This window comes from Emiliania huxleyi, assembly GCF_000372725.1.
Source record: "Emiliania huxleyi CCMP1516 unplaced genomic scaffold EMIHUscaffold_815, whole genome shotgun sequence".
In the NCBI taxonomy this organism is placed as follows: domain Eukaryota; phylum Haptophyta; order Isochrysidales; family Noelaerhabdaceae; genus Emiliania; species Emiliania huxleyi.
In genome coordinates this window covers 6,969-18,516 of record NW_005195903.1, presented here as the reverse complement: position 1 = coordinate 18,516, position 11,548 = coordinate 6,969, and the positions used below count along the sequence as shown (strand labels likewise).

The 11,548-nt window shown below is 64.8% G+C and overlaps 3 protein-coding genes across 3 annotated transcripts in view; 1 reads left to right on the top strand and 2 right to left on the bottom strand.

Moving 5' to 3' along the window:
* Positions 1 to 3,098: 3,098 nt before the first annotated feature.
* Positions 3,099 to 4,112, bottom strand: EMIHUDRAFT_372201 (hypothetical protein). Its single transcript, XM_005759077.1, has one exon. The coding sequence runs from the start codon at positions 4,105 to 4,107 to the stop codon at positions 3,238 to 3,240; it is 870 nt and encodes a 289-aa protein (XP_005759134.1). The 5' UTR covers positions 4,108 to 4,112; the 3' UTR covers positions 3,099 to 3,237.
* A 665-nt stretch (positions 4,113 to 4,777) lies between these two features.
* EMIHUDRAFT_249710 (hypothetical protein) lies at positions 4,778 to 6,634 on the top strand (the record flags this gene model as incomplete). Its single annotated transcript, XM_005759076.1, has 5 exons — positions 4,778 to 4,829; positions 5,040 to 5,149; positions 5,262 to 5,333; positions 5,771 to 6,017; positions 6,087 to 6,634. 5 exons carry the CDS (start codon positions 4,778 to 4,780, stop codon positions 6,632 to 6,634), a joined length of 1,029 nt encoding a protein of 342 aa, XP_005759133.1.
* A 4,113-nt stretch (positions 6,635 to 10,747) lies between these two features.
* The window catches only part of EMIHUDRAFT_249708 (hypothetical protein), a gene marked incomplete at both ends in the record, with an annotated part of 1,963 nt that continues 1,162 nt past the window's right edge, over positions 10,748 to 11,548 (bottom strand). Inside the window, one exon of the mRNA XM_005759075.1 lies at positions 10,748 to 11,523. Within this exon, the coding sequence (XP_005759132.1) occupies positions 10,748 to 11,523 (776 nt within the window). The remainder of the gene's footprint in view (positions 11,524 to 11,548) is intronic.

The window sequence follows — 11,548 nt, the reverse complement described above, 5'->3', positions numbered from 1 at the left end:
GGGGTGTGCGACTCCCCGCAGCTTGGGGACCGCTCTCCCTGTCCCCCTCCTCTCTCCCTCCCTCCCTCTCTCCTCTCTCTCCCTGCCTCCCTCCCTCTCTCCTCTCTCTCCCCGTCTCTCTCCCTCTCCCTCGCTCCCCCTCCCTCTCTTTGTCCGTCTCTCCCTCCCTGTCTCTCGGGCCGTGCGCCTTGACGTACTCCTCATCGCCCATCGTGTAGAGGTACATGATGAAGCTCTCCCCCGTCGTCGACAAGAAGTGGCTGAGTCTGCGAAGGGCAGGCGAGCCACGGCGTCGTCGGGCGGTGACAGCGGAGAGGCGCTTATGGCCAAGCAGTTGCGGCACGGTGCGGCGGGGAGACGCACCCAGGCCGGAGCTGCAGGTCAAAAGCCTCGCCGCGCACGTGGATGAGGTGGCCGGCGGGACTAGCGCCGGCGCGAAGCCTTTGTGCGAACACGAGCGTCTCGTCGAGGTCCAAAAGCAGGTACAGTTTGCGCCTGCCGAGCTTATTCTCAGCGTCGGCGCGCTGCAGCAGCGCAACGTGCTGCTGCATCTCCTCCTCGGAGCACTGCGCGCCGTCGTCGCCGAGCGCACGCGTGAGCAGCTGCCGCAGGTTGCGCCGCGGCGAGCGCGCCAGCCAGTCCTCCTCAGCGAGGCTCGCGTGCGACATACACCCAACCGCGCTCCTGAGTGTGGAAGAAAACCGGCTGGTCCTCCGCTCCTCGTCCCTGATCGTCCTTCCAAAATCCTGTTCGTGCAGGTGGGGACCTTGTCCTCCTCCCATCCCTCGGTCGTCTTTTCCCTTTCGTTCTTTCCCCTGCCCTCGCTTTTGTAAAATCCTGCAAAGGTGGGGACGTCTCTGTCACTGTCCTCGACCCAGCTACATGTAGCTTGGCATGCCCTTTCTTTCTTTCTTTACTTATTACTTAGAACAGCGGAGAGACACAGATAAAGGGAAGAAAGAGAAAGAGAGAATGAGAGTCGGGCAGAGATCTGACATCTGTGATCTGTCTCGCCTGTCGGCTGTCGGTAACTGTGAAGGTCCGCGGCCCGCAGCGGCTGCCAGCGCCCAGCTACAGGCAGATTTTATATTACCGAGATCAGAGTCGGTGCCGAACGCAGAGATCTCTTAGAGTGTGCACGAAACGTAAATTGTGCACGCCACGTACGTGTCCGCCTCCGCCTCTCCCGTCGCTCCTAAAAGTACAACTGTCAAGTAGCAGCGAAGGGGCGCGCGGGGGCCGGGGAACCTGGATGCGTCAGAGGACACCGCACTCCTCAAACACACGCAAGGCCCACATCAGCACCAGCGTCATCGCCGCGTCCGTGATCGCGTCGCCGGTCTTGAAGCTCCCGTCCCCTGCGTTCCACCCTGCACTGTACTTGACCGCCTGCGCGGCCGAGGCCGCCATCGTCCAGGTCAGCAGCACCCTCGTTTGGTCGTACCTTCGCGCATCGCTCTCGAGCACGCCCGTCAGCAGAGCGGCTGCGACCCAGGTCGCCGCCAGGGCCGCCCCTTCGCCGAGCGCGTTGTTGAGAGCCGGCAAGTCGAGCCCAATCTGGTCGAGCCGCTTCCACGGCAGCCCGCTCAACTGATAGCGATACGCCGCACTGCGAAAGACAGTGGACCAGCCACTGTACCACAGGAGCACTGCCACATCAGCCTCCAGCTTGGGCGGCGGCGTCCACTGTCCGGGATCCTGCTGTGCCAGCACGAGCGGCAGCAAGCGACGGTGCGTGCGCTGATGCACATGGTGATTGACAAAAGGCACACGCCTGCGTGGGCCAGACGCGGTCAGGCAGCACGAGAGGGCGATGGCGGCAAGCATGCGCCACTGCCGCCGACGCGAAAGGCGGAGCCTGGCGTAGAGCGGCACACCACTCGTACTCTCTGTGTCATTGAGAGGGGAGTCCTAGAGACTGAGGGAGTTGGAGGTTATTTTGTCTGTCTCGTACTCTCTGTGGAGACTACTGGACCCCCCCCCCCCCCCCCGCCCGGCGAAATCCTCGATGGGTCCTCGGAGAGGGTACCCTGGGTGGGCGGGGCAGATATTACTCGCCAGCGGTCGAGCAGATATTGCGAGAAGAATTTGCCGCGGTTTTTGGAGAGAGAGAGAGTTGTTGTTGTTGTCGGTTTTTCCTTTCGATATTTTCGAGAAAATTCGAAACAAGAGAGAGAGATTTTTACTGAGGGAGGGTGAGGAGGATGTAGAGTGGAGAGCGCTGTAGAGCTGTAGAGCTGTAGAGATGTAGAGCACTGGAGAGCGCTGTAGAGCTGTAGAGCTCTACATCCGCCGCGGGACGAAGCGCCTCCGTTGTAGAGCACTGTAGAGCGCGATTTTGTTGTAGAGTTTGTTGTAGAGGCTCTACAGCAAAACCGCCGGGAAGGCAGTGACTCAAAGAGGTCGACCCGCACTAATGGGGTGTCTCCGAGCTTACTGGAGCTCTGATGGACAGCCCTGACTCTCCCTGACACACAGAGAGTCATTCCGACGGCACACAACACCTATAACTGCGTCATGACCAGCCTGCCATGTGTCGCCGGTGCCGCATTCGTCGCTGTGCTTCTTTAGCAGGCGGTGGACTGTCGGCTGCGACGACGGTCGCATTTGCGCGAGGCGCGGCGAGCATTGCTGCGCGTTGCATGCGCCATGACTCGCGCCAGCGCGTGCGGGAGCTCCTGGCTGAGCCGCGTTGAGTCCAGGCGAGTTGCGCTGGCCACGATCGCTACGCCGAGCCGAGCTGACGCGCCGAGGCGCCGGCCAGTCGCAGCCGTGAGGCATGCCATAGCAGCAGAGGCACCTGCCACCCATTGGGCGGGCAGACAGAAGGCCAGGGCCGCACTGGCAAGTGCAACGCGCCTCATGAGTCATGTCGGAGAGGCGAGAGCGACCGTGCCTCATTCGCCGCTTATGATGTAGAGTTTGTTGTAGAGATTTCACGTTGTGTGTGTGCGTGTGCGTGTGCGTGCGCGCGCGCGCGTGTGTGTGTGTGTGCGGTGCGTGTGGTGCGGTGTCGTGGTGTGTGCTCTAGAGGTGTGTGAGTGCGTGTGTGTGCGTGTGCGCGTGTCAGCGCGTGTGTGTGAGGGTGTGATCTTTCTAAGAACTCTCCTCTAGTAGAGACTAGACTAAACTCCCTCGCCTCGCACACCAGTGTATGCACGGGGACCAGCACGGCCTGCCGTCCAGAGGCCGTCCCACGTCCCAGGCCTGCCGGCTACGCCGACTCCTGGACTCCTTCTACCCGCGACTTGAGTGCCGAGGGGCCACCGCAAGTGTCGCGCCGCCCTGCAAGACCGGTCGGAGGCGGCCCTTCCCACAGATGCAGCAGTGCAGCTCCGGGGAGAGATACGTCACACCGCCCGTCCACTCGTGCCCGACGACGAAGCCGCAGTCCTCGGGACGAAAGCCTCCGGCGCAGCGGCAATGCTCGGCCGCCATCTCGGCGCAGTCCTTCCCAAACGGGTTCCTCCAGCCGGGCGTGTCTGTGCAGCGCTGAGGTGGCGGCGGCGGCGGCGGCGGCGGCGGCGGCGGCGGCGGCGGCGGCAGCGGTGGCGGGGACCCCCGACCCTTGCCGCAGGCGCAACAGTGCTTCCAGGGCGAGCCAAACTCAGCAGCCGCTGTGTACTCGTGCGCAGGGAGAAAGGCTCCGTCTCTGCAGTGACCCTCCGCTTCGTAGAGGGAGCACGTTGCGCCGTAATGATTGCGCCAGTGTGGCGTGTCGACGCAGGGTGCCGGCTTGCCGCACTCGCAACAATGCTTCTCTGGCTCACCAAAGTCGTGCCCGCTCGTCCACTCCTCCCCCGGCGTGAAGGCGCCGCCAGCGCACCGGCCCGCCGAGGAGTAATCGTCGCACGTCGCCCCAAAGAGATTCTGCCAACCAACGGTGTCGACGCACCCGCTGTCGCTCGAGATGTCCCCTGGTCCTCGATCGGGCGGCTTGCCGCACGCGCAGCAGTGCTTCTCCGGCTCTCCAAAGTCAACGCCGCTCGCCCAAGCCCCGGCGGGCAGGAAGCGGCCGCCCGCGCAGTGCTCGGACGCGTACACGTCGCAGTCCACGCCAATGCTGTTTACCCAGCCAGGCGTGTCGACGCAGCCGCCCGGGCGCATATGCACCCACCCACACACATACACGGGTTGTTTGCGGGACGGCGGGCGGTCAGGACGCTTTCTTTTTGTGTATTTTGTGCACAAATACGGTGAGGTCATTAGTGCCAGTGCGCGCCAGTCCCGTGCCTAGTAAAGAAAGAAAGAAAATAGACAAAAAAGAAAACACAGGGACCAAACGAGGGATGCGGATGGGACGAGGACAGACAGGGTCCCCACCTGCACGAGCAGGATGTTGGAAGGATACATCTCACATACCTTCATATAGGCGCTCGAGACCTCCTCTCGCTGCCTCGCTGCCTCGAGCCTCGAGGGAGGAGGGAAAGAAGTCAGGTTGAGCTGGACTCGCCAGTCCGAGGCCCCTCCCCGAAAGCCGCAAGTATTAGCCTCACGAAACCGAGACCCCTCCCCCCCCCCTCGCTGGGCTGGACGGTCCGGTACGTCTTCATGTCCGCTACTGCCACAGCACCAACCGCGTAGTTGGCTACGAAGGGTTTCAACACCGGAAGTTTAACTGGGACCTCGAGCCTGCGCAGACATTCCTAGGGCTAGGCAAGTGGGAATATGGCGACTACTTTGTGATGGACCATCATGCTGCAGAAGACATTTATCATCTCAGAGAAACTTCGACTTTTTTCAGACGCCTTTGGATGCTGCACTGCGGGTAGTCGAGATGCGGGGCGACTACCAGCTTCCGACCGGATGGCGGTGGGACAGTGAGTGCGGTCCTGTGCCTCCACCGTCGTCGCTGCCAACGCCACCGCCGCTGCCGCCACCGCCGCGTGTTGTCGCCGGCTACACGCAGCTACCAGACGTGCACGCTAGCAACCCGACTGGCTCCTTTTCCATCTTCAGGCGCCCAGACGAGGGCACTGCCCTTTTGGGGCTTTTTGGGGTTAGAGATCATGTGCCCATAGCTGCCCTACTGCCCCGAGTCAACCGCTTTGAAGAGCTCCTGTCTTGGGCTGAGGAGCGCGCCGCTGCCAACGGCATCACTCTGCCCTACCAGCAGCCCGGGTTCAAGCCTGAATCAGTGATGCCGCCGGTTCGCACCCCCGCCGGCCGCCGCCGCTAGCTCGGCCGCCGCCGCTAGCTCCAACTCAGATGATCCTCTAGATCTCCCCCCTCTAACCGCTGATGGGCCGGTGTCGATGCAGCTTGCTGAGCCTGAAGGCGAGGAGGAGCTTAGCTTTGTGGACTCGGTGTTCTGTGACCCCCGCCTGAGGACGGTGATTGACTTCTAGCTGTGTGTATCGCGCGCCTTGCGGGGCTGTCGCGGTGTGTGCGTTAATACCGCGCAAAAGGGCTCTACCCGCGCAGACGCAACTACTCTGCCGCGGTTCCCCCTTTTGCGCAGCAACACCTTAAACTTTTCAGGCCCTCCAAATTCGGGTCGGAGCGTAGCGGAGTGGGCCCCGAGTTTGAAAAGGGCGACGGACGCTTGCGTCCTAGCCTCCAACAACGCCTCCCCGGCGCAGAGGGGCCCCCGGAGGGATGCACAACCGACCCACGCCACGCCGCTTGCGGCGGTCCTCTTCCCAGCCCGCTGAGACGCCGTGCGTTATTTTTGTTGATCGGGGCCATGCGGAGAAGTGCTGCGAGCGCTGGGAAGGCCGCGGCGGCAGCCGCGGCCGCGGCGACGGGCCTGGCGGTGTACCACGACGAGGAGACGCGCCAGTCCGTCACGATTGGCACGGTCGGGCCCGTGTGCAGACTGTTTGTGCGCGGCGCCAACCACTTGCATGTGCACGACGGCCACCACCTCGAGCGGAGTCTTGCGCGGCCGGCGGGCACAGGGCTGCTCTCTGTGTGCAACCATATCGCCACGATCGACGACCCGCACCTTCTGGCCGCCGTCGTGCCGGCGCGGCTCCTCCTGCGCGGTGCGGCGGAGATGCGCTGGGCGGTCTGCGGTGACGCCCTCCGCCCGCAGCTCCCGCCATCTCCCGCGGATGCGCTCACTCCTCCTCCGCCGGTGTCAGGCCACGACGTGTGCTTTCGCGAGGGGTCGATGCTGAAAAAGTGGGCCGAGGCCAGCAAGGCGCTGCCCATCGTCCGCGGCGCCGGCATCTGGCAGAAGGAGCTCGACACCATCATCGCAAAGCTGCAGCAGGGAGACTGGGTGCACTACTTTCCCGAGGGCAAGATCCGGCAGGACGGGCGGATCCACCCCTTCCGGCGAGGCGTCGGCCGGCTGGTCGCCTCGGTGGAGGAGCCGCAGCGGCTGCAGGTCCTCCCCTTTTACCACGTCGGCCTCGACCGCGTGCAGCCGACCACGCCCGGCTCAACCTCGATCCTCTCGCGGCCGCAGCTGGGCACGCACATACACGTCATCTTCGGCGAGCCGGTCGACCTGTCGCACCTCCTCCAGCTGCGGGGAGAGCCGCCCTTCGACCAGCAGCCGACCCTCCTCTACGAGGTGATTGCCCACACGCTCGAGGAGGAGGTGCGCGCCCTGCGCACCGAGCTGCACCGCCGGCTGGGCGGCGAGCTCGGAGCTGTGCCGCCCGAGGGGGGCGACTTTGGCTGAGGCGTAGGGTCGGCTGAAGCCGCCATGGACCACACTCTGGACGCGGCGATGGATTGCGACGAGATGATTGATTCGATCGTGGGGAGAGAGCTGTCCGCGGGCGCGGGCACCTCTCCGCTTTCCCGCTTGCGACACGTTGTCACAGCTGGAGACGACAGCGCCGCGACCTCGTACTGGTTGCTCATTCTTTTTGTGCACATATAGTCAAATAAGAGTGCAAGTGCCGCGCGCGCTGCCGACTGCCGTGTATCGTGTATGTGCAGGCCGAGGGAGTCCCGGCTCCTCCCGCTCGAGGAGTCCCGAGACATGTCGCTTGTCGGTCAGACTTTTGAGAGAGCTCCCCTCGGGGATAAAGTAAGAGCTCCTACATCCTACTGAGCTACTGTCTGCCCGCGCCGCCTAGCTCTCTGGACTCTGCGGACGGGCCCCTCACACCCTTTAAGTACGGGTCATGTAGTCCCCAACACACTCGCTGTCGTGGGACGGTGGGATCGCTAATCGCTTGTCATGTGAGAACTGACATGTGACAACTCTGAGAGAGTGCGTTGTGTTCCTTTTGCTGTCCGCTTTCTCTTCGTTTGTGAATGCCGGGCCCGGCCCCCGTCCGTTTCGGCGGGCCGAAATTTTCTTTCTTCTCTCCCTTGGCCTTGCCCTCATGACATGAGTGGAGGGACGTAAATCGTGGGCTGTCTCGCCGCATGTCGACGCAGGGAGAATTCTTTTGGTCCTGATTTCTGGTTCGCGGCCTTCTCCGGAGTCTCGACTCACCACCCGCCCGCCCAACGTTGTTTCTTTGTTTCTCAGGCACTCTCTCCTTGACCCTCGGCTCGAGCGTGTAGGCGTTACGTGGCTGGGTTCACAGTAGGGTGATAAGAAACAAGAACCTCGCATGCGACGACAGTGAGGGTGTGAGAGACAGACGCGCTGCGCGTAGGCGGCGCGTGGGCGGGTGGCCCGCCCGGCCGTCGGTGAGCACCGGACGCGAGGGTCGGTCGGCTCCTAACTCGCTGCATATAGTAGCGATGAGCTCACTATAGCTAGAGCTCACACTAGAGGCCGTCATCGCATTCGCCCTGGGACCCAGCGCTGACTTCTGACTGTCGTTGCTGTCTATCCCTTTCTCGACTGTCTGAGCTTGTGCGTCTTGGCCGGGGTTGTGTTTTTGTGTGAGAGACAGACCCAGGGAACTTGGAGCACTTGGAGTGCAGTAGGAAGGTCTTTCATCTTACACAGCGATTGTAAGAAACTAGCAGGTTGGCTCGCTAGTCGCTCGCCGGGCCCGCGCAGCACGCGCGGGCCTTTTTTGTGGTTGATAAAGGTGGCACCTTCGACATTGGCGGTGGTGCGGGGGATTGGCAGGGGAGGCGGCGGGATTGACAGGGGATGGGGCGGCCACGAGCGGAGCGGCGGCGAGAGGGGGGGCGGCGGCGAGGGCGCGAGAGGCGCCAACGAGCGAGGAGCCCGCGCCATCAGAGGGACGCGCCGCTGCGAGATGGAGGGCGGCGGTGACGGAGGCAAGGCGCGAGGCGGCGGCGGCGGCGGCGGCGGCGGCGGAGGCGGCGGCGGCGGCGGCGGCGGCGAGAACGGCGGCACCGAGTTGTCTCGGTGAGCGGAGCGGCGGCAGGAGGAGGAGCAGCTCGCTGTTGAGCGCTTTTGAGCCTGGGATCCCATGTCACTGCGACCGGCGTGCCCGGGAACAGAGATCGCGCGCGCGCCGCCACTCACGACGCGCGCGCGATCTTCGCGGAGTCGGGTCCCCAGAGGGAAGCGGTCTTCTCGGCCGACGTCCAGCGGCGCGCAAGGAAGCAGGCGCAGCGGTGCACCGCGGCGCGTTGATTCGCGACCACCGTCGGCCGCGGACGGCGGCGGCGTGGCGGCCGCGGGCGCTCGCGAGACGCGCCGCTCTGCTCTGGTACGGTTCGTTCGACACGTTGTGCCGCCACACGCCCGGCGGCCGCGGGTCCCAGAAGTGGTTGCGCGGGCCTCTTCCTTGCGGCCGCGGGACGGCGTCGGGCACGTCGTCGGTCGCAACAGATGCGCGGCGAGCCGAGGCACGTCGTTGCTGGCGCTGGTGGTTTGAGGTCGGCATCGTCCAGAGCTCGGTCGAGAGTCGAGAGCTTCAGCTGGCCGAGGGTGCCACCTTTATCGATCAACACTTTCGATAGACCGAAAGTAAGATCGTTCGGTGCAGAAACGCCGGCCATGCCCATGTAACGCACTTGTGCTCGCTTTTTTTGATTTTTTGGTTTAGAAGTGTCTCCAAGTCTTCTGGACCCATCGATGGCCGTCGCCTCGTCGCGGCACCATCGTGCCCGGCCTGGGCGAAGCGTCGTCGCGGGTTCCCGCCGCAGTTCGACGGCAAGCCGTGCGAGCCTGCCGAGGAGGAGGACATGTGGCTGTGCAGAGCCGACGGCCGCGCGCGCAGCACCGCCGACCTGAAGCGCCTGGCGACCGCCGCTCGGGTGCGAGCGAAACGAGCAGGAGATGCAGCCGCCGCGAACACGCGCGATCGGCAGGCGCGCGACCAGCGCCGCCGGCAGCGTGAGCAGCACGACCGGCGCGCAGCGCCGGCGGTCGCCAAGACCGTGCGCCCACAACGCGGCCAGTGCGGCTGCCCGGCGCACGCGGTGTGCGGCATGTGCGTCGACCAGGGCAAGCTCGCCGCGGCCGAGCAGGCGGCCATCGACCTGGAGACGCGCTTCCACGCCTCGACGAACGTCGTCATGGACCTGGAGCGGCCCGAGGACGAGACGGCGGCGCTGCTGCAGCGCTGCGTGCACGTCTCCGACGAGACGAAGCGGCGGCTGCTGGGCGAGTGGAGCGACGAGCGCATGGCGCACGCGCTGCCGCTGCACGCATGCGCCTCGTGCGGCGTGCGCGACCCGTCGCTGACGTACACGCGGGTTGACGTGTCGGCGCTGCCGCGTACTGTGTCTGTGCGCGTAGCCGGCGGCGAAGACGAGACGCGGCACGTGTTTGAGCTCTCGCCCGAGCAGTGCGCTATTAGAAAAGGAGTTGCGGTGTTGATCGCCGCGGGAGCCCTCTTATGACTTTATGCGCGAAATGGGAAATATATCTCTTTGATTGATGTGGTTTCCGACTCGCGTTTCCGCCTCACTGGCACTATTGTAGCCCTGGCCGATGCGCGTGCGGAGTTGAAGTTCCGGAGTGAAAATTCGAACGCGTTCTCTCCCGGTGACCAAAAAATGTCCACCTCAGAGGCACCTCCGGAGGCAGGCCGCCGCACGCCGGCGACACAGCTCCAGCTGTCGAGCTGACCCGCAGCTCCTCTTCAGAGCGGCGGATCGAACTGTGACGAAAGATGACTGAGGCGGTTGTCAGGAATCATCGTACGGATCACATGATGGCTCTTTCATGACGGGAGACCGCCCGACCACTCCTGGGTGGCACTGCCACCGGTGTCGCTCGACGTCCTGTGTCGACAGCGTGCCGACAGCGACACAGACCATGTGGGACGCGTCGAGTATCGACCTCTACTGCTTACCCAGCCTTCGAGTGTATCCTGGCTGTGGTCCCACACCCACTGGTGTCCATCTCAGAGACCGCAGGAGGTCATGAGGGTCGATGGGAGTGCCAACCCCACTCAATGCCTAAAGAGGTAAAGACCCAGCCCAGTAGCAGTACGTATAGGCCGGTGTAGCCGAGATTGCGGGTTTGCGTCTTTGCGATATTTCTCGTATAGCTGAAATAGCCCGCCCGGTCACAGCTCACGACGCCCCCCCCCCCCCCCCCTCGCGACAGCAGACAGGCCGGCACACGTCACAGACCCCCCGAGACCCCCGCCTCTCGCGCCGGCCGCACACACACACACACACACACGAGACACCCGTCTCTCGCGTGCCGGTGTGTGCGGCCGGCCCGGGCGAGCCCTGCTCGCTGCTGCGGTGTGCGGACCTTTAGTCACCGCCGTAAGCTTTCTCGCGAGGACGGCGCGCGAGCGACTCTCGAGAACCCCTACCATCTACGCTGCGTACCGCGGCACACAACCTCAGCTGTGACCCTGTGACTGATCTATAAATGTAGCTGACACCCCTCTCCCCCTTCCGGAATCTCCTTGTCGCGAGCGGGAAACTGCCTCGAGTCGCAGCCGTCTCAGTCCTCGCTGCCCTCGCTGGCCGTCGCTTCGAGCTCGGCCTCGTCGTCGAACGGGTTGCCTGGGGTGCCTGGAGCGGACTCGACACGCTGGGCGCCCGTCTCGTCGCGAGGTGGAGAGGGGTCGCGAGGTGACGAAGCGGTGGTGTCAGAGGCCGCCTCAGCGACCGCCTCGCCGCTCGCCGCAAGCACAGCGTTGCACGAGGCCACGCCCTCTGCCGAAGCGCAGCGCGTGGTGAAGAGGAGCGCGTACTCGCGCACACACACCGCCAGCGGCTCGCGGACAGCGCGCGCGGCTCCGGCGTCCGCCTCCGCCTTCAGCTCCTCCGCCCGCCTGTCGATGAAGCCAGCCGACGCATCCAGCTGAGCGCGCTCTGCGTCTGCCCGCTCACGCAGCGCCGCCAGCGCCGCCTCGCGCCGCGCGTCCCCCTTCGACCCTACAACGCTCGCCGCGACTCGTCTCGGGGGCGCTTCGTCGCGGCGGCGGCGCGCCTCGAGCGGCTCACCGCCGTCCGCCTGCTTGGCCGCCGCCTTGACCTTCGCCTCCGTCGCGGCGAGCTTCTTGAACAGCTTCTGGTGCTGCGAGACCATGTCGCAGTTCGCGCTCAGACGCGCGGCCAGCTTGCCGAGCTCGCGCTGGAGGCCGCCGATCGCGCGGTCGCACGCCGCAGTCGCGGCGACTCGCTCCTCGTCCGACAGCCGGAGCGCCCGCAGCTCCTCCGCCGCCCTCTCCTCCTCGCAGGCGGAGGCGAGCTCTCCGAGCCGCGTCGCCTCGCCTCGCGGCGCCGCGGCCACCTCGAG

Bases quoted from the DNA above. Each gene is read 5' to 3' on its own strand.
- EMIHUDRAFT_372201 (XM_005759077.1), bottom strand. From the start codon at position 4,107: ATGCGCCCGGGCGGCTGCGTCGACACGCCTGGCTGGGTAAACAGCATT.